A 20,608-nucleotide genomic window follows, 5' to 3' on the forward strand; every position below is an offset into this window, starting at 1 on the left:
TCGTGGGCATTGCGGCCAATAGCTAACAAGTTGATTGGATAATAACCAATCACCGCACTGGAGCTGTGTGCTTTCGCCAATGAGAATTAGAACCAAAATGGGTTGAACATCACATTAGTGACAGTCAGTGCCAACCCTCTACAACTGACTGCGTAAACGCCCAATAAGAGCTTAATTTGTTATGTTCTGTACCCAATCATATGCCAGGACACAGAAGCTTGGTGGTGAAGTACAGTAGTAAGCTGTCGTTCAGATCAACAAGCCGCTATTTTGGAAGCAGTTTGATAAACACTCAGTGTTCCTCCGTTGATGTCAGTCGTTTCCAGCGACACATATCACGCGAGATCAACGATTAACCAACACAAAACTAGCCAGCCACATAACGTTAGCCCCGAACCGATAAGGTTGGATGACATCGTCGGTTGAACTTTAAAAGACAACTAGCTCGTTTTTCTATCCATTTCACACCAGGCGAGTCTGTGACAACTGAACAACCAACGATTTTGTTTTTTTGATTGGCTGAATATTTTCAATACACAACCGAGCTAGCAAGAACTTTGTTTTATTTTATTTTTTTAATCGTTTATTTGGCAACTTCTCACTAGCGCTAACGTTAGCAAACACTTTTTTTTTTGCCATACAGATCGACTTATTTTTTCGCCAAGCAGCTCTTCGTTTTGTTTTGTCAACAAGCTGCTTTTTTCTCTCGAAGGACTGACGTTAACTTACCTAAACAAAAAACGACGATATTTAGCAAACAGTTTGCTTAATAAAGAGGGCAAAGCAACCATAGCAGTTGAAGAAGTGTTAGCGTCAGCTTTTACCAGCCAGCTAACCAAACCCGTAACGTTACCTGAACCATTTTACCAATCATTTAGAAACGCCTTTAACCGGTCGGTGCTGTATTCAGGACATTTAACTTTTAAATTGTCCGTTTGATAGCTACACTGTAAGAGTATTTAACGTTAGCTAGCTCTCGCTTTTTTTTTTTTAAAATAACAACTGACAGAACAGCAAGCCACTTGAGTGTTAGAAGTAGCTAGACCAGTGGTTGGACCTGAGGCAAGTTTCGTACAGCCAAGGAATCCCTCATCGGATTGTTACATTATTATCAGTGTTATTGTTGAAAATGGCGGCGGTCGGAATGGTGCAGATGTTGATCGAAGCAGCCGAGTACCTTGAGCGCAGGGAACGAGGTAAAGTGTATTGTTTTCTACAATCTGTTTTTATATGTGAAAAATGACAATGACACCCACCCCCTTAAATTACGCTGATTTATGCACTTGTCATTTTTAAAGCTATTTGAAATACTCTTGCTGCCCTTTATTTTGTTATATGAAGTAAACTGGCAATGCATTAAACATATTAACGTTAAAGAATGTTGCACCATACAGAAGAATGCAACGCCTACCCAAAATAGGTGTTTGCAATGTTAATATTCCGACATGTTTGGGATATAGCCACTGCAAATGTGCAATAACGCGTGCATTTGCCTTTCTAATGAAAGAATGCATATGTGGCAGAAGCAGTCAAATGTGCAGGGGAGACATTGTTTTCATGGAGGCCCCTCCTTTTCCTCTGTTGTGGTTTGCAAGTGGGGTTTATTCCAGTTCAAGATGACATCATTGTCCAGGCTGAGGGGAGAAAATACTGTATAAAGATACTGCATGGAATCCATTCATTGCATGCCTGCACTTAAGAACAAGACATTGCTCCTGAATTCCAAAAAGCTCAAGATCTAATGTGGCACATTTTGCATTCTCTCTATTGGTTTGGCTCCTCTTCACTGTGGCTATATTTTGCCTTGCCAGATATCTGGACACGTGACCATTATGTTGTTTGTTTGCTTGCAGAAGCTGAACACGGCTATGCCTCCATGCCACCCTTCATCAGCAGCCAAGAGAGGGAAAGCTTGAAAAGGAAAAGCAAAAGCAAGAAAAACACAAGTAGCAGGTAAAGGCCAGAAAGCATACTGTATCAGTTTTCAGCTTTGCAACAAGGGGTTTATGATGTCCCCTCTTCAAGTGTGTCCCCACTGAGCACAGCTCAATTTTAATTTTACAAATCGCACGTATACCTTTCCGTTTGTGGTGACAAAGTTAAAGACGTAATTTTGTTGTGCATATTTTTGGTGCTGCAATTAAATATATTGCTATATTAATAAAGGCAAGAAAAGCTAAAAAACAAACAAAACAAAAGGTCATCTGATATTATAGGTTGTGGCTGATTGTGTCCGTGTGTTTGAGAGACAGTCTATTGGGCTGAGGCCATGTTTTGACTTCCACTTGTCTTCTGTTAAGCGTGTGACTGACAGCAGCAAACATCAGGCTGGCTTAAAGCGAATGGCCATTGTAAGGCAAACTGGGTCAGTCAAGGTGACTACAGAAGACATTTCAGTGAGGGAGCATGTCCTGACAGCTCCAGTCAATGGACACTACTGCGCACACACATAGAATTCCATTGATCAATCAAATTGGGACAGATTTATGTTGCATCCACACCCCACAGATCAATGTGCGCTCCGTGGTCAGATTGCAGTTTGGATTTTATGCAACTGTAAAATTTGGTTTGGGAAACTCGTTTCAACAAAAGGCCTATGCGTACATTGATTGTTTCGGTAGAGGGGATTTTTAAAAAAGCACCATGTTCGAAGGCAGCACTGGTGGAACCATATTCTATATGAACGAAAAGATTTGAGAGTTTGTTTGTATTCACCTGTATTTATGCGCATATGCACATGGGACGCCATGAATGGAAACACCAGAACAAAGCGGCTAATTAGTGCGAAAAAAAGAGTTCTATTCTAAGCTGAGGTCGAAAAGTTTTTATGTCAATATAGAAAAGCTGTAAAAAAGTCTGATTAAAATAGATGATTCAGATAAACGGTAACATTGGGGGACCTGCTTCCTTAGTAGACGCAACACATTGTAGCTGTTTCAGGTATGTGGGCTATGAGGGCACATTATCCATCATCTGGTTTCTGCTGGATTGAACGCTCAGCGCATGAGGTGAGGCATATGAATATGATTATAAATAGGCCTCTTACCTTGTGTAACCCACTGTATACCAAGCTATAAAAGCTACAACCACTTTTGTAACTTCTATGGAACAGACTATCTGGAAGAAAACACGCAAGGTGGTTCGTTGCACATAACCATCTAAGAAGTCGTCACTGGAAACTGTTTGGAAAAGGGCAGGCACTTTTAAGAAATACCTGGCAGGTGATTGGATGAACCATCTGTCACACACATCTAAGCCATGCCCATAGCTGCCAGTAGCTTCCTTCCCAGGCGCTTATTGGTCCGGTTAGCTGGTAGTTCAGACACAAACGCATTACTTGAAACCTGACAAGATGGATTCTTTGTGTAATTCTTGCATGATCTTGTGATATCACACAAATCCTTCTGCCATGCAAGGTAAAAGAATGCCCACTTCATGCAGTGATTGGTCAGCTGTGCAGAGGTGAGAAAGTGTGCAGGATTAGAATTACTCTCCCAGGCTCTCGTTTGTGATTTTTAGGACCACCTGCTTCTAGAGCTGCAAAGGTTAATTGTGGCAAAAAAAAGTTGTCCACTATTACATGACTCGCCAACTATTTTGATTAATTGATCAATCGGTTTAAGTCATCTTCTATGAAAAAAAAGTAAGAATTCTCTGATTCCAGCTTAAATATATAGCAGTAAACTGAAAATTGTTGAGGTGTGAACTAAACAAGACATTTGAGGATGCCTTGGTTTTTGGAGAACAGCGATTGGCATTTTTCACCATTTTCTGTTATTTTATAGATCAGCTAATCAATTAATCGAGAAAATAGTCGGCAAATTCATCGACAATGAAGGCCATCGTGAGTTGCAGGTGGCAGCCCTACCTGCTTCCATAACTTTTTTTAGTATGTTCAAATTTGGGAAACACTGTGAATGTCTTGAAGGTGAGACTGTCTGACATGTGCAATGTTGTCCCCATTTGAACTATCGCGCCTTGCCCCGATTTATGGCGGAAGGCCTTTAGACGTTGTTGGATGGCACATAGTATGAGTAGGTTTGTTTGAAGAACACCGTGACCTAAAGTGTTCTCTGGATGGCTTAGCGCTATGTTCAGTATCCAGTGTACAGAGTACATGATGTAAAGCATGTCATTTATGTCAGTGTATACAGGCCTGTCACCCCTCATAACCCCAATGTACATATTCAGCTCTATTATCCGCTGATCTAAAGTTACAACACTGCTATAGACGTTTGACATTTGAGTATTCCATACATTCATATAGGCAAAGTCCTTTTTTTTTTCAATATTTAGTCTACATTATGTTTAAGAACATAGTTAATAACGTCCAACATGACGTCATCAAATGTCTTGTTTTTTATTTCTTCTAACAGTCCAAAACCCAAAAGATGTAACCGGTGATATAAAAGAGTAGCGAATCCACACATAGGAGGAGCTTCAACAGAGAATGTTTGACATTTTTTCTTGATAAATGAACGGTTATTAAAGTATAAAAATTGCTCCTGATTCATTTCCAAACAATCAATCAATCAATCTAGTCGACTGCCCAATTTTGATTGAAGAAATCAATAATAATGATCTGCTTTTACCTAATCAGTGTTCAGCGACATTTTCTTTCATCGTGTATCTACGTGGGCACATGTACACAGAACTGCTTTTGAAAAGGAACTTTGTGTCACTTAAATATTTGGTTTAGCCTGTCGGCCAGGATGATGCCTGATGGGCTTGACCAACGTTTTCGGTGACTAATCTGTAGTGTTCTTCCATTGTTGCCATGCACTTTTTAATGCAGGATGTGGAGTGCTGCAAGAACACACCTGCTTCCAGCTCTGAACATGCCTGAACATGCTTAGGTGGCACTACATTTTTAGAAATGCCTTGTGAAGAAAATCTGGGACTAGCTTTGTGTGTCAAGTAGACCACGAGCTGCTGCAGCCTATACAGTTGTATGTGTTTAACTAGAAGGCTATGTTAAGCAACTCCCTCATCATCTACGAGCACTTAATCAGATATTACTATTTAAGGGCAGCTGAGGCACACTTGTCATTAATAATGGTTTCTGCTCCGCCTAGATGATTTGATATGGTCTTGTGTGATGTTGGCTCTTCTTGGTGGTGGTGGTGGGGGGGGAGGGTTCTGCCAGAGAAGAGAGAAGGGCCATTCGTTGATCAGGCATAATAAGTTATATTTTGTTGCTGACTGTTGAAACTTGGTGAAATGTAGGGCATTCATTTATGTATGTATGTGAAGCCACTCAACCCAGTGTACAAGCTCCTCCAGTCTCTGTTGTTTCTCCATGGCATGGATGTGTGAGTAGTGGGGGAGGGGAGTTCCTGTGTTTCTGGCGTGTGTGTGTGTGTGTGTGTGTGTGTGTGTGTGTGTCAGTAGTAGTGACTCCCCCCTCCCCCTCATCTCTCTCTCCCTCCTCAACGCTCTTTTCCTGCTCTGTTCTCACTCTTGGCAAGCAGTGGAGAGCACCAGCTCCTCCATTACATAGATGGAGAGTCCTCCCCCACCACACACACACACACTGTGCAACTACAGTGATCTTTGAGCCGTCCTTGTTAAGCAGGCAAATTGAGTCTTCCCATGCTCACCACCCTGTGATGTTGTTCAGGCTAATGTGGCTAACTTAGGCGAGGCTACAGCCAAGCCTCAGAAATGAAAATACAGCTTAATGGTTTCATGTAGAAGAATCTTGTTGTAGACTGAGCCGAGGGAAAGATGGACTGGTCAGTCATCTTGAGACAGTTCAGTTTCTCAAATCGTAATCACGATTAAAAAAATGTATATTAATTGCACAGCCCTAACTGTATGTGGAGTTACAGTATAAGACTGAAACTTATTAGAACAGTCATTCATTTTTTTGACATTACCCTGACCAGTCAGTACCAAGTGAGGATACCCATCAAGGCTCGGTTATACTTGCGTACGACACTGTGGCATTGGCCTCCGTAGATGGCGTGCGCTACAAGCATGCACAGAGACGTTTATGCTCAACTAGTCTATATCCACGACGTTCCACTTCCGGGATTGCTCCGTTGCCGCCGCACATTCCGCCGGATTTACTCTTTTTGCCCGGATGTCCGTTACCTTCAGCTTTCTTCGGGTTGTAATTTTAAACTCCGGTGGATTTCTGAGGACTATGGTTAACTTGGCATCAGATCTCTGCGGGGTAAATCCAGACAGCTAGCTAGACTATCTGTCCAATCAGAGGCTATTTTGTAGCAGCACCGTGGCTTTGCCCGGTGCTTAGCGCCGCCCCGTGACAAAGAAATGCCAATAAACCAGAGCACGTTTTTTCTTTTTTTTCCCATCCTGGAATGCTGTGTGGATTCGCCAGACCCTCCTCGGCAGCGCTGTGGAGGAAGGTCTGTCCTGTGAATAAGCAAGAAGTAGTGAAGAAGAAGAGAGTGGAAGTAAAGGGCAACAACGACCTCATGTTTTTCCACACTATCCAGCTAAATGTTTCTTCTTCTTCTTCTCCCAGTGTGGTGTCTCTCTCTGACCACATATTTAAGGCTGTTTGACTCCCTGTGGTCCGTACATGAAGAACCACACAGATGTTTGTAGAGGCGAAGCTGCAAGGCCAGTCTTCCTAGCCGACCATGTTGAACTGAAAGCGCAGCGCCACGGTGGTGGTGTCCTTTTTTTATGGCTCATCCACCTCCAAAATCCAGTATCGTTTGAGCTATAGTGGGAATCTTTGGCAATCTTGTGACCTGATTCCCAATTTTGGTGTCACAATTAGATTCAGGATTGATTCTTGATTGAAGAAAATGGAATAGCAGCATAAATAACCATATATAATATACACATAATACATTTATTGTCAACATTTAAACGTGTGTGGCTATAGCTAAGTTTTCTCCATATTGCCAGCCGGTAACCGTAGTGCCAGCCGGTAACCGTGTGTTGTTCTGTTCTAAAGGAAGTGTGTGAGGTGAACTAATGAAAGTAGCAGCTGGATATCAACAGTCAACAGTCAGCTATGGGCAGCTATTAGTTCATCAGTGCTTCAGAATATTGCACTTTATGTATTATTATAATAGCATGGTGAGTCAGTGTAATATCATGGAATCCAGTGTGTAGTCAGTGTGATCCCAGTGCCTATGTGGTAGACTAGGGATCCAATGTAATGTGCTGATATAGAATTAAGGCAATCCATAGATTATTTCACATTGCTCATAATAAAAAAATAAAACTCATCTTTACTCCGTATTACTTAGTATCAGCTGTACACTGTCGCGTCATGGGTGCTTAGGTGCTTAGGTGGCGGGGTACAGTGTTCTGGGGGTAGAGCAGAGGGTGGGAGGTGTCCCTGAGCCTGAAATCTAGCCTGAATAAGTGGGATCATTTCCCTGCTAGCCCTGTTATGTCATCAGCGGCTGTCTGTCCTGCAAAGGAATGCACCCTGGCTGAAAGGGGGAGTGAGATAGAGAGCACCCAAAGCTGAAATGAGATGATACCCCGCACCACACACACACACACACAGAGACACACACACACACACACACACACACACACACACACACACACACACACACACACACACACACACAGAGGCATGACACCCATTGCTGTTCAGAGCTTGCAACTCAGGATAGGGGAAGCCAGTAAATATAAGCTTCGCCTTGACAGTAAATTGTTAAACATAGAATTAAATCAATCAGTGGGTTTACACGCAGTTTAAAAACCTGATTATATTCAGGTTACGGCCATACCCCGGTTTCTCAAATGTCATGTAAACACCATACCGCTAAAATCGGAGTTCTCATACCCTGGTTAACAGACCTAGATAACTCCTTTAGTTACCAGGGTATTTGTGCATGTATACACCTTAACCAGGTTACGCGTCTGCACATGCTCCGTAGGTTAGAACTGCCCCTTCCCACTGCGCTGCAGTGACTTTTGAACCGGAAATAGAAGAGAGCAGTTGGAATCAACGGCGCCAAAAACCACAGCAACAACACAAGCTTTAAACCCTTTAAACCCACTGAGGACTTCGCCATGGCAAAAAAAAACTTTCCAGTTGTACGTTGGCGGAGCGTCATTCTTCTCATTCTTCCCCGCTCATGTATACGGGGAGAACTGGCATAACCTGTTTATTCACTTAACCGGGGTAAGATGCATGTAAACGCACTGACTGTATGTGTGTGTGAGTGAGTTAGAAACCGCCGAGGATCTTTGCCGTGGCATGGGGGACAGTGTTGAGCCTAGCAGAGCTGAAGATGGAGAGGCTATTTTGGGACATGGGGGGGTTGATTAGAGTTCAGCAATGCTGAGGGTATCTTTGCCTTCTGTGCCCCCCCCCCCCCCATCCCCCACCCCCACCCCACAACCACCACCACCACCACCCTTTCACCTCTGTTCACACAGGTCAGTCCAGCACTCCACAAACTACACATAACCCTGTTTCTGCACTCTGTGTGTGTGTGTGCGCGTGTGCGTGTGCCGCTTTAGCACCGCAATGCAGAAGTCCTACTGGCCTCTAGCACACCTTCATCTCTCAGTTTTACCTTCAGCAGCACTGTGTGTTCCCCCCACTTTTCTCAGTACTACATGCACAGTGGCTAATCAGGCAATATGAAGGGGCATAGTCCATGGCTTCTGTTTATAGTTACAGTTACTATGTTTACCCCTGGCCTCTTCGTCACGTATCGGAGTCCTTAAAAAAGCACAAGTATCCTCCGTTGAACAAGCCTCAGGCATCAGAATACCCAGCCTGTTCTTTGTTTTTCCTAGAATCCCATTTTGTCAGCCGTTCTGACTGCTCATAAACACCCACACAACCTTTTTTTTTCTCTCTCTCAATCACCTGCAGTAAGGCCTTGGACTGCATTATTTACACACAAAGAGGAAACCTTACCCTGTTTAAGCACTGGCCTTGTCATTATGTGTGGTTTCTCATGTGTGTTTTTATCTCCACAGGTCTACGCACAATGAAATGGAAAAGAACAGGTATGTAAAAATGTCCTCGTCTGTGTGTGTTTAGGCATATTTGTTAATTCTCATCATGGATGGTGCAGGGCTCAACATTAACGCTTGCCCTGGGCAAGTAAATTCTGTGTTCGGGCAAGTGGAATGCCTCATGCAGTTGTCCAATCGTGCAAGTGGAAAAAAAGAAAAGAAGGGGGGTCTTGTTAGTGAGAGCCGCTGCTCGGCAACCGACTCGTTCGGTGAGCTTACTTACCCAGTAGCACAAAAAGGCCAGCAACGGCAGAGAAAGGCAGCGAGGAAAAAAGCAAATATAGCCACAATGTTTTCACATCTAATATAGAAATTAAAGGGAAACTTTTATTTATATATACAGATTTTCTACCAACTCTTTGTCAATGCAGCGCGGTCCATCCGGCGGACTTTTGCCGGTGGGTGAGCAGGGATCTCCGGGCTCGGCGGCATGCAGGCGCCGTTCTGCATGTACTGTCCGCGCTGTAGTGACACAAGCCAGTTTGAAAATCTGCAATGTTTGCCTACCAAACCAGAGTTGGTGATTGTTGGAACAGGTGGAAAGACTAACCAAGACGGCGGGTATCTGATCCATCAGTCCAGTATCTCCTTTCCTATTTACTTCATTTGATTGCTTAAGTCAGTTATATAATGAAAAAGACAGTAATCGTTAGAATAGTTAGCTAGACGTTGATGAAGACCGATATGATTGCCAAATCATATATTATATTGTCTGTATTTCGGAAAAATGTGTTTTTGCAACACAGCGAACCTATTTTTCACAGCTGATATTCGGCATGCTTGTGTAAAAGCTCTCAGGATGGCAACCTCAGTTGCTCGGACAAATTTCCATGAAATTTGGTACACGCATTCATGGTTCGCTAGAGGATGAATTGCACCATCATCATGTCAACTTTTACATTTTTCCTATATTTTGTTTCATGACCTAATGACATTCCCATCCGCCTCAGCTGTACTTTGTACTTTGCCAGTTAGCAAATGTTAGCATGCTAAAATTAAGATTATGAACATGGTAAACATTACACCTGCGTAACGTCAGCGTATTAGCTTTGTCATTGTGAGCATGTTGGCGTGCTGATGTTAGCATTTGGCACAAAGCACCGCAATGCCAAAGTACAGCCACCCATAGACCCTTAATCCTGCTATGAAACCCCACGTTAATAGGACACTTTTTGGCTAAGATAATGTCAGTTTTAATCACAGGCTGTGAGGTTGTAATGAATCCAAACAAAAATCCAACTGCTGCTTTCAACCGTTTTTCATGCAGATATTTTGGGACAAAAAAAATAAGTCTTTTATTTATGTGTTTATGTTTTGGTCCCTGTCACTCTCTTGTGCTTCCATCCACCCTATGCTAGTTGATCCAAACCAGCAGCTCAGTGGACTGCCTGAATAATATATGACACTGAGGCATGCGCCTGGTATTTAGTCGTGTGTGTGTGTGTGTGTGTGTGTGTGTGTGTGTGTGTGTGTGTGTGTGTGTGTGTGTGTGTGTGTGTGTGTGTGTGTGTGTGTGTGTGTGTGTGTGTGTGTGTGTGTGTGTGTGTGTGTGTGTGTGTGTGTGTGTGTGTGTGTGTGTGTGTGTGTGTGTGTGTGTGTGTGTGTGTGTGTGTGTGTGTGTGTGTGTGTGTGTGTGTGTGTGTGTGTGGACACCGCATGCCCAGCACTGAGTCAAAATTATGACTACAGCCCGTCGTTTTGCACCTGACAACATTCATAGCCCTTTAGCTATTATCTCCCACCAGTAGTTTAATGATAGAAAGCCATCATAGGCTAGTAGTAAATTACTCATCTCGACTCCACTGCTAGCAAAGCCAGAGGCATGCAACCAGACCCATCCCCCCCTCCCCCCAACTCCCCTCTTTCGTTGCACACAGAACCAAGAGCGTGCATGTGGGGGAGTGTGTGTGCATGCTTACGTCCACGTAACAGGACTCCAGCCAAAGCATGTTGGGTTGCAAGGGACGACTCGTTTGTGTTTATTTTTCATGCATAAAAAAAAACAAAAACTGACTTTCACATTCACTTCGTTTCAGACCAAACGGGAACTGCGCAAAATTAGGGCAGAGAAATATAGGTTCTGGCCTTAGGCTGATGCAGCACGTAGCTCCACATACCAGGCACGGCGTTATGGGTGGGCCTGACGGGCCTAGGCCCACCCAAAACTTTTCTTCAAAAAACATTAATTAATTAATATATTATAATTTGGTGAATAATTATTAAAAATTTGCAAATAATCTCATAATTTGTGCTAAAATTGTCAAAATGTTTAGTTTTCAAAAACGCATGGTCATGTCTATTTTTATGTTTCTGCGCAAGTTCAGCAGACAGTGAGGTTCGGGATCGGATGTAGCTTGTCGGTAGGCTAGGTTAGCTCCAAGTGATCTGAGAGTGTGAAAATCATTTCCAGTAAAGGACAATGTTGAAACAGTCGTTTAGGTACCTTAAACGTGTATGAGCGGTCTGAGTCATCGCTGCAACCAGGAGATGAAGCAGAGCTGAGATCCACAACACCTAGCACATCTTTGTCTCTGCCATCCCAGGATGCTAGCGCAGTTAGCGCAACCAGTGCTGGTGCTAGTGCCTCTGTCTCTGACTCGCGAGTGGATGATATAGCCCTGTGGATCATGTCTTCCGCAGATGAGCCCGCAACTCAACCAGTGCTAAAGTATCCGCTCACTTCTCCTGCTTTAGGGAGTTTAATTGTGTAGGATCGCCAGAGGATAACGGTAAGGTATGTGAAGGCTAATCGGCCTGTATTGTATTATGTCGTTATATGAGATATATGGATTAAAATAATCGATTCATAACTCGCTACAGAGCTGCAGGCGCAATTCTATTTCTATAACAGCTTGTTACTGTTGTCAAGTTGTTTTTCCCTCATGGTTTTCTCTTGTTGTGGCCAATGATGCTTTAGGGCTTGTTAATGCGATTTATTTCTTTTTGTTAAACATGTTTATAACATGACTCATCACACTAAAGTAAGGAAATAACTTGAGTCTGGTTTTACATGACAGATGACGTTGTCAATGTGGCCGAGTATTGATTGAAACTGTCGGGCAGTGTTGTTGATCTGTATTGTTGAAAACTTAAAACAATTGAACAGAATTGTGAAATATTCTGCCTCATGTTTTACGAGCAGAACTAAACTATGTTTTGGGGAAATATTAGATTCCTGACCACTTTTACAGTCTATAGGCCTTAGGTTAGGAGAGATGCGCTATAGCACAGCCAGGTATGGTGCGTAATGGAGATTCCAAAGGGCTATTCTTCTGGTCAGAACCAAGAGCGATCGCGGATAGGATAGTAACATTTTTTTACAGTGCAACAACATATTTAAAGAGCATCAAGCTATTACAATCTTTATTATGTAAGCACACAATATATATAATATAACTGTATATTAGTCAGTCATTTGTATTAGGTTAAACAGTGATTTGATAACGTTTTTAATTTAAGGCCCACCCACAATTGGTCTGCCACATACAGTAACATGCTCACTTATTGACACACTGCACTAAAGCTGCATTGAACCAGAATAACCTGTTACGGCCACGCCCCGGAGTGTTTTTATCTCACTCAGACACCTTGTGATCTGTGTCTGCTGCTCGCCTGTGTTGTCAAACGAATATTAGCTAGCCCTGCTGATTATGACAGAATAAAACAGCCAAGGTTATTTCCATGGCAATCTGCATGCCCTTTGGACTGTTACCTCTATTAGACCAATGACCAGAGTTATCTGACCGGTCTTCAACCCTTCTTTTTATCAATTCAAACCAAACTAGTCAACACAGGTTGATCTCCGGTCATGACAATTCAGATACACCCTGGGTCACAACCCGGGAGCGATACATACACATTACTTTGGGAGTTGGAAATGGGCGGGGGTTTACACGTCATATTCAGCGGGCCGCTAACATAGTCGCATACTACAGTCCACCAGCTGTACTAGTGTTTTGTAGCCTACTTGAATTCGTCATTGTACAGTATATATTAGAACATCCCAAAAATAACCACAGTTTACACTTTTCACAACTTCGACATTAAAAAGCATACTGAACTGTTTTGACTTAACACAAACGTGTCAGTGACTACGTTTACATGCACATAATATTCCGTTTTTTGCCCTTATTCCGAAAAAGACACCATTCCGACGACTATGTTTACATGGCTAATGAAAGTTAATATTCCCGTTTACATGCAGCCGTGTGGCGGACTTGTTGGACCGTGCGAACAAAGCCTCCCTCCTTCATTCCTTCAACCACCATCTTGAAAAGGTTGGCATTGCAATGCTTTGCGCGTATCTAAAACCGGTTGATATCCAAGTCTTTCATAATGTTTAATAGTAGCTGTGTTTCTTCTTCTTTCCTTTTGGGCATGCATCTCTGCCCACATTCTTTGGAAGGAGATTTGGAATATGCGCTTCCAAATAATGCGGGCCCGAATAATAATACCGGCCATGTCTTAACTGCTCCTCAGATCTCTGCAGGGTAAATCCAGACAGCTAGCTAGACTATCTGTCCAATCTGAGTTTTCTGTCGCACGACTAAAACAACCTTTGAATGTACACGTTCCACCAAAACAAGTTCCTTCCCGAGGCTATTTTGCAGTGGCACCGGGGCTCTGTCGGGCCCATGACAATTGTGATTGGTTTAAGGAATTTCCAATAAACCAGAGCGCTTTTTTCACCCATCCCTGAATGCTGCGTGGACTAGCCGGACCTTCCTTTGCAGCGCTGTGGAGGAAGGGTCTGGCAAAGCTAGACTATGCTGGCAAACACTACATGGTGCCTCACCGTCCCACTAATTCTTTCCTCATTGCAGATAGATAGGAGCTCCCGCACCTCAAAGTCTTGCTAAATATCCATGTTCAAATCGTCAGAGGTTCACCTCCAGTGTAGCTGAAAACGTGCTGCAGCCGTCGCGCCGCTTGTTTATGGACTACGACGACCTGTGACTCCTGCGTCACAACGACGGCATACTTGTCCCGCCCCGATACTTAACCTCTCGACCTGAGTCACAAAGCCGAGTCCGGTTAACCCCGTTCAAATGCAAAGCCAACCCTGGTTCAACCCTGGTCAAGCCCTCGGTGTGAGTCAGCTGAGAAACAGGCACTTGGTTTCAGCAACTGAACTACTTTTGTTTGTGCATGTGTGGGCTTCACCTGCTTTTCAAAGGCCAAGGGGTCAGAATATATTTGCGTGTATCCTCTGCCCACTGTCCAATTTTGAATAAACTCTTTCCAGCAGTGACGCGCATCAGGACTACCTGCAGCAGACAATAAATGAACAGCTCGTCAAGCCGGCCCTCAGCTGCCAAAAAATGTTCACTGTCAGGAGAAGTCTGACGTACACACGCCCACACGCTCAGGCACACACAGACATACAGACACGTACACACTCCGCCGAGGCCGGAGCTGGAGGTGTGTGTTGTGTAACCGTGGGGAGGCAAACACCCACCAGACCTTTGTTACTGCTAAGGCTGCCAGAGCCCTAGAGCGGCTACAGGAGGAAATAGAGTGGAGATGAGAAATGTGAAGTGTGTTATAGGACAGCTGACATTAATAATGAACTCCGATCTCAACATATGTCACAGCACATTTCGGTTTTCTTCTTGCCAATGGAGGACATGTACACTGTTCCTCAGATATTCTATGTAGCAACATTATGTGGTAATGTTAACATTGCTGTAGAAACACACAGGATATAGAACCTGTGCAAACATTTTACTTCTTCATCTTGTATGAATGAGTAACTCTAGGATTTGGTTCAAAAAGCAGATGGACTAAATACTTCTTTGGTTGTATTTAAGTATTGAAACTGTCAAATATCCAAAGATGATTTTCATGTAAGGCTGCTTGCGTATAGACAACATTTCAACATTTTAGAGGTTTGGCTTCTATTGTACTGATGGGAATGTTATTAGTTTTGTCTGAATTTTGTTATAAAATATGACAATTCATCCTTATAGGGACATGAATGTCTACCACATTATGTGGCAATTCATCCAACAGTTAAGACATCTCACTCAAAACCACAAATGTCAACATCATGGTGGCAGTAAAGAAAAAGTGATTGGGATTCATCATCTAGGGACCATAAACTAAAAATACCATGACAATACATCCAATAGTCAGTTAATAGGCTGCCCGACTGACAGACAGACCAACATTGCCATCCTTGGAACCAAGCCAATGACAAAATAACTTTTTCTTTAAGTAAGGAAATGAAAAAGGTATTCATTTGATATCTTTTTGGTCTTATAATCTTTTAGTTTAGAAAAATCCAGATGTGTTTTAGCTCTAATAACAAGTAAGAAATGTAAGGCTTTATGCAGGCTTGCATCAAATCAAATTTGACAATTAATTAATTAATTCAATATCCACCCACAACTTTTTGTCTTGAGCCTACAACCACAGCGAATGGTCTACATGAGCGAATGGAGTTGTCATCATGAGATAGCTTAATTGGCATCATGTGATTGAAGCTCCATACTTAAGTTACCTGATACAACTGCGCAAACTCCCTCCAGCAAAAGTTAGCAAGTGGACCTTAACTGGACTTATTATTTATTTATTGTCAAACTACTATTTCCAAGGACAAGAATGAGCTTTAACATGCAACAAATCACATGCTTTTTGTGTTTATCTTTAAAAAAAAGATAAAGTTTGACAGTTTCTCTCTCTTTGTTTCTTCTCTTCTTTATTCAGACGGGCACATCTACGGCTCTGTTTAGAGCGCTTAAAATCTCTCGTTCCCTTAGGACCAGATGCTAACAGGCACACCACTCTAAGCCTGCTGATGAAAGCCAAAGATCATATCAAGGTGCGTGTATTTATATGTGTGTTTGGTTCTCACCAGATCAGTGTGAAAAGACAAGGAAGGTACCTATTACCCGGGTGGTTTGGATCTTTAATGATTTATGCAGCACCTGGCGTAAATACAATTTAGCGGGATAGACCTATTGTATGTTCAGCCAACAAACCACTTTTTTCAGTGCTTTGCACTCCTGTTCAGTGCTGGTTCTGTACCAGGCAGTGATTTTTTTTTTTTTTTTTTTGTGAGGACACTCTCGAATAGTAGAAATAGAGTAGAAATTCCTTATTATTTGAGGGGATACCTGGAATTTCCTCAGGCATTTACCTTTTTCACCACTAATTATGGTAAGCAATGTAGTTGTTTTGTATGATTCTAGCATGTAGAGGTAAAAAAAAACGTGGCCCAAGGATGGAGCCTTGAGGAACTCCAATGGAGACAAAATATTCTGTCTTGTATATATGACTTGAACCAATCTAGCACCATGCCAGACAAACAGCCCAGTTTTTTAGTCCGTCAAGCAATATTGCATGATGAAATGGGTGGAACTGCAGCACTAACAGTGCAGTCCTTCCAGAACAGTCCTTCCAGAAAAACGCTGAGGTTTTTTTGTGTTTGTTGCGGGCAAAAATCCTTGATTATGCGACACGTTTTCTTAAAACATGCGATGGAATATGCAGGATATTTATACAATTTTATGCAATGAAATTGTGGGAACTTGCAAAAAATGCGGGAACTTGCAAAAATTGCAGTTTGATGAAAAGAAAAAGTGATTCTCCCAACACCCTGCTTTTTTTAAACTTAATTTCCAACATAGTTTACAGATATTCAGCCATTGCAGTAAGTAAACAAATAAGATACAAAAATATATACAAATAATATAATATTAAAGTAAAAATAAAAGTAATAGTCTAAACAGAGGGAATTAAAAGATACAAAAGAGACAGACTTTCAAAAATCGTTAATAATATAGACAGCACTTAAACAAAGAAATTTGAGTAGACATCAGATATTAAGATAGCTTTCTTATTGGATACCAACTTAAGAGACTCAAAGTACATGTCAAATTCAACCTCCAACACCCTGCTTTTTGATGATGTTCATGTCGCGTAATTACGTCACTTCATAACGTTCCCATGGCAACAGGGGAAAATGGCTGCTCTCTCTGTGAAGTAAACGCAACATTTTTTTACTTTCTGCTAAGATATTTGTGACTTTTTTGCAACAAAAATGCGGGGATTATGAAATCATGCAAGCACTGCATATTTTGCATATAAATCGGCAATTTATGCGGCGAAAGTGCGCCATATTTGAAAAAATGCGGCCCCCGCATAAATATGCGGACTTTGGCTGATTATGCATTGAATTATGCGATCGCATAATCGCGTTTTTCTGGAGGGACTGTCAGAATCACTATAATTGACTTTTTGCCAGAGTCGGTGTTTAATCGTATGCCATTTAGAACTTTAATAAGTGCAGTCTAAGTGCTGTGATGGGGCCAAAATCCAGACTGGAAATTTCTTGAGCCCTGAGGTGTGTGAGTATTGTGTGTTTGAGTGACTTGCATTAGCCACTGAGGGAACACACAGAGCAACTTTTTTGACAACTTCTCCTTAAGTGCTGTGTGTTTTTTCTCCACCCTGCAGAGGTTGGAGGAGAGCGATAGGAGAGCTCAGCACACCATGGATCAGCTACAGCGTGAGCGGAGACATCTGAGGCGGCGTCTGGAGCAGCTAGGGGTGGAGAGGACCCGCATGGACAGTACCGGCTCCACTGTGTCTTTGGACAAGTCTGACTCTGACCAAGGTACATCTATTTAATGAAATACTCTTAAGAAGACGTAGTGGCGTCTGAAGTCAAACAAGTGAAATCATAAGTAGATTAGGCCTTAGGCTGTTTTAAAAATTGCATTGCGATTCAATTTTTATCTCAACCGGTTGTAATCTTTACACGTTTATATCAATTTTTAAAGGGTTCACGATGCATCGTTACATCCTGACTCGCGTTGTTTACTCAGAAAAGATTAAAGTGGTAGCATGAGCTTTTGAGGAACCTTCAGGAAAAACTTGAATAGCTAACGATAATGACATAATATGGAATTAGCCCTATAACCTTGTTCTTGTGGTCCCTGTGCTCCAACAGAGGACCTGGATGTGGACGTGGAGGGGACGGACTACATGCTGGGTGACCTGGAGTGGAGCACCAGCAGTGTTAGTGACTCGGGCGACGAGCGGGGCAGCTTGCGCAGCAGCTGCAGCGACGAGGGTTACTCCAGCGCCAGCCTGCTGCTGCTGCAGGACACTCAGGAGAGGGCCAAGCAGCTGGGCTGCAGCCTATAGACAGCACTGGACAGCACAACTCCCGCCCCCCTCCTCAGCTACTCCCGTCCCAGTATTCTCACCACTCCCTAATCCCACTCTGACCTCGCCCTCCGTCCCTCCCTAGCGGGACTCACCAAGTCTGAGGCCTCTCCTCCAGCCAGGCCCTCTGCAGGCTTACCCGTTCCCACGACAACTTCCTCCCTCCCCCCCCCCAATCCAGACTGCAACACCTCCTAGACACCCGCCCGCATCCAGCCCGTCATCAGCGGTCAGTCTTTTAGGGTGTCGCCCCGCTCTGCACCAATCAAACGAGTGGGATTTTAAAGACACTCCACCCCTCCGTCTCTCCGTCCATCCATCAGAAACACAACTTTCAGCCAGAGAATGTTACCACACAATATCCCACTGCCTCTTTTTCTATGCCTCAAGAGCCATGGGAAGCACTTGAGATTTCACCCTTACTACACACACACACACACACACACACACACACACACACACACACACACACACACACACACACACACACACACACACACACACACACACACACACACACACACACACACACACACGCCCCTTCATCGCTCCTAGTTGTCCAGTGCGACCGACTCCTTCCAAAGGTGTGGCACTGACATGATTGTGGGGCTTTTTGTCTGCCCTGCTCACCAACCAGTTAACCATCTGTGCATGGTGTTTTGCACTTAAAATTGCTTTTTTTTTTTTATTTTTAACAAAACTGTTTCATCTTTTTTCAAATGCTGTCTCTGAAAAACTTAAAGGACACCCGCTACAGCTCCCTCGCAGTATTGGTACAAGATGAAATGAGCATGCCAGTATGTTGTCTGCCTGCGCTGTGGGGGGTGCAGCAGAGTTTGGGGGGGGATCACTAAAGTAGACCGTGTGTGTGTGTGGTGTTAAACTGTCGGGGGGCCGACAGCAGTACGTCCCGTAGTTACCCAGGCAGTGGCAGGCTACTAACCAACTTGTCACTTTTCTGTCCATAACTGCTATTCAGAGGAAAAAGTAACACAAAAAAAAAAATTGTGCAGCATGAGATTGTGAAGGGGCTCGGGGATATGGGAGGTTTTTTGGGGGGGTGGGGGGGGGGGGATTTGATGTATTTTTTCTGCCTCTCTCTGATGACTGTGGCGTTTTTCTTAAACGGCATCCTTTTTTATCATAACGTGTGTATATCACGTCTGAGCCTGGCGATGACAGTGGCGGGGGGGGGGTCACTAACTTTTAACACCAGCCACCGGGGCCGAACGCCGGGATGTCTTGGCAGGTGCTGGTACGTCTTTGTACACTACTTCCTCACTGCCCCCAACCAGGTATTAACAGGAAAGGGGAAGAGCCGTTCTACCGAGAGCAGTCGAGAGACTGGAGCACATTCCATTCCGTAGAGAGGACAGGCAGGTTCTTTTTTTTTTTTTTTTTTTTTTTTTTTTTTTGTGCGAGCGCATGCTCCTGCCAATTATTTAGGAAGGGAGAGTTGAGTTTTGAGACGGGCCGAGTCACCCTGAAACAAAAACCACTCGCTTTGACTTTTTCAGTAAGGAACACACGGAGAAATGGCTGAATGGTTTCCTCGGTGTTCACATGGAAAGCTCTAAAATGTCAAGAAAAACAACAGATTTTTCTCTCCTTTGCCTTGCCTTTATAGCTATTTATTGTTCCTGCAAAAAATGTTAATGTAAATAGTTTACAGAAAGATCTCTATGTCTATCAACAAATGTATTTATTAGATATGCTGAATATATAGAAGAAACTATAGAAATCTATTTAATTAGTCCTAGCCTATGTTCTTCTTGTGAGGTTTATTGAGAGTTTACAGTGTGTAGTTTGTTTTCACAGCTTAGTCCAATCCACAGAGTTCTTTAGAAAGGTCTCCGGTGCCTCCAGGCTTTTTGTGTCTGTTCAGAATTTGGCACAGTACTCTCAAAAAAAAAAAAAAAAAAAAAATGTTTTCTTTGTGGTTGGTCCTACTTTTTTTTTTTTTTCTTCCAAAGCCATCTTACCCCTTTTAATGCAGGAATAAAAGGAAGAAAGAAAAAAAAAATCTGAATAATTTATTTTGGGAAAAAAGAGAATTTTAAAAAAGTATAAAAGTGAGAGGAGTTGGTGGCCAGGGTTGAAGGTGGGGATGGTTCCTACGGCGACGCCGCGTTGCCCCGTTGGTCCGTCTCCGCGCCTACGAACTGCAAAAAAAACAAACAAAATGGCCGCTCTGTTTTTGGTTCAGAAATCATCAAAGGCAGGGAGAGGATTGCAAGCTTTTTTTTTTTTTTTTTTATGTAGACGACATCCTGAAGCCTGCGGCGTGCCAAAGGAACGTCCCTTGCTCTCGCGTCCACCATTTGCAAATTTCAGTTAAAGCGTGAAGGCGAATTGGAAGAAGAAAAAAAAAATGCTTAGTGTTTTGAGTGTGGAATGCTGCTCTTTTTTTTTTTTCTTGTCAAATTGAAACCTTTTAAAATGGAGAGGAACTGTGTAGCCA

General features: G+C 43.0%; 1 protein-coding gene across 1 annotated transcript; it reads left to right on the plus strand.

Moving 5' to 3' along the window:
- Positions 1-217: 217 nt before the first annotated feature.
- Positions 218-19,430, plus strand: mxd1 (MAX dimerization protein 1). The gene is made up of 6 exons (XM_028577808.1): positions 218-1,196; positions 1,854-1,953; positions 8,935-8,964; positions 15,682-15,796; positions 17,434-17,593; positions 17,930-19,430. Exons 1-6 carry the CDS (start codon positions 1,130-1,132, stop codon positions 18,124-18,126), a joined length of 669 nt encoding a protein of 222 aa, XP_028433609.1. The 5' UTR covers positions 218-1,129; the 3' UTR covers positions 18,127-19,430.
- The last annotated feature ends 1,178 nt before the right edge of the window (positions 19,431-20,608 follow it).

The sequence above is a fragment of the Perca flavescens genome, chromosome 5 (assembly GCF_004354835.1).
Source record: "Perca flavescens isolate YP-PL-M2 chromosome 5, PFLA_1.0, whole genome shotgun sequence".
Taxonomy (NCBI): domain Eukaryota; kingdom Metazoa; phylum Chordata; class Actinopteri; order Perciformes; family Percidae; genus Perca; species Perca flavescens.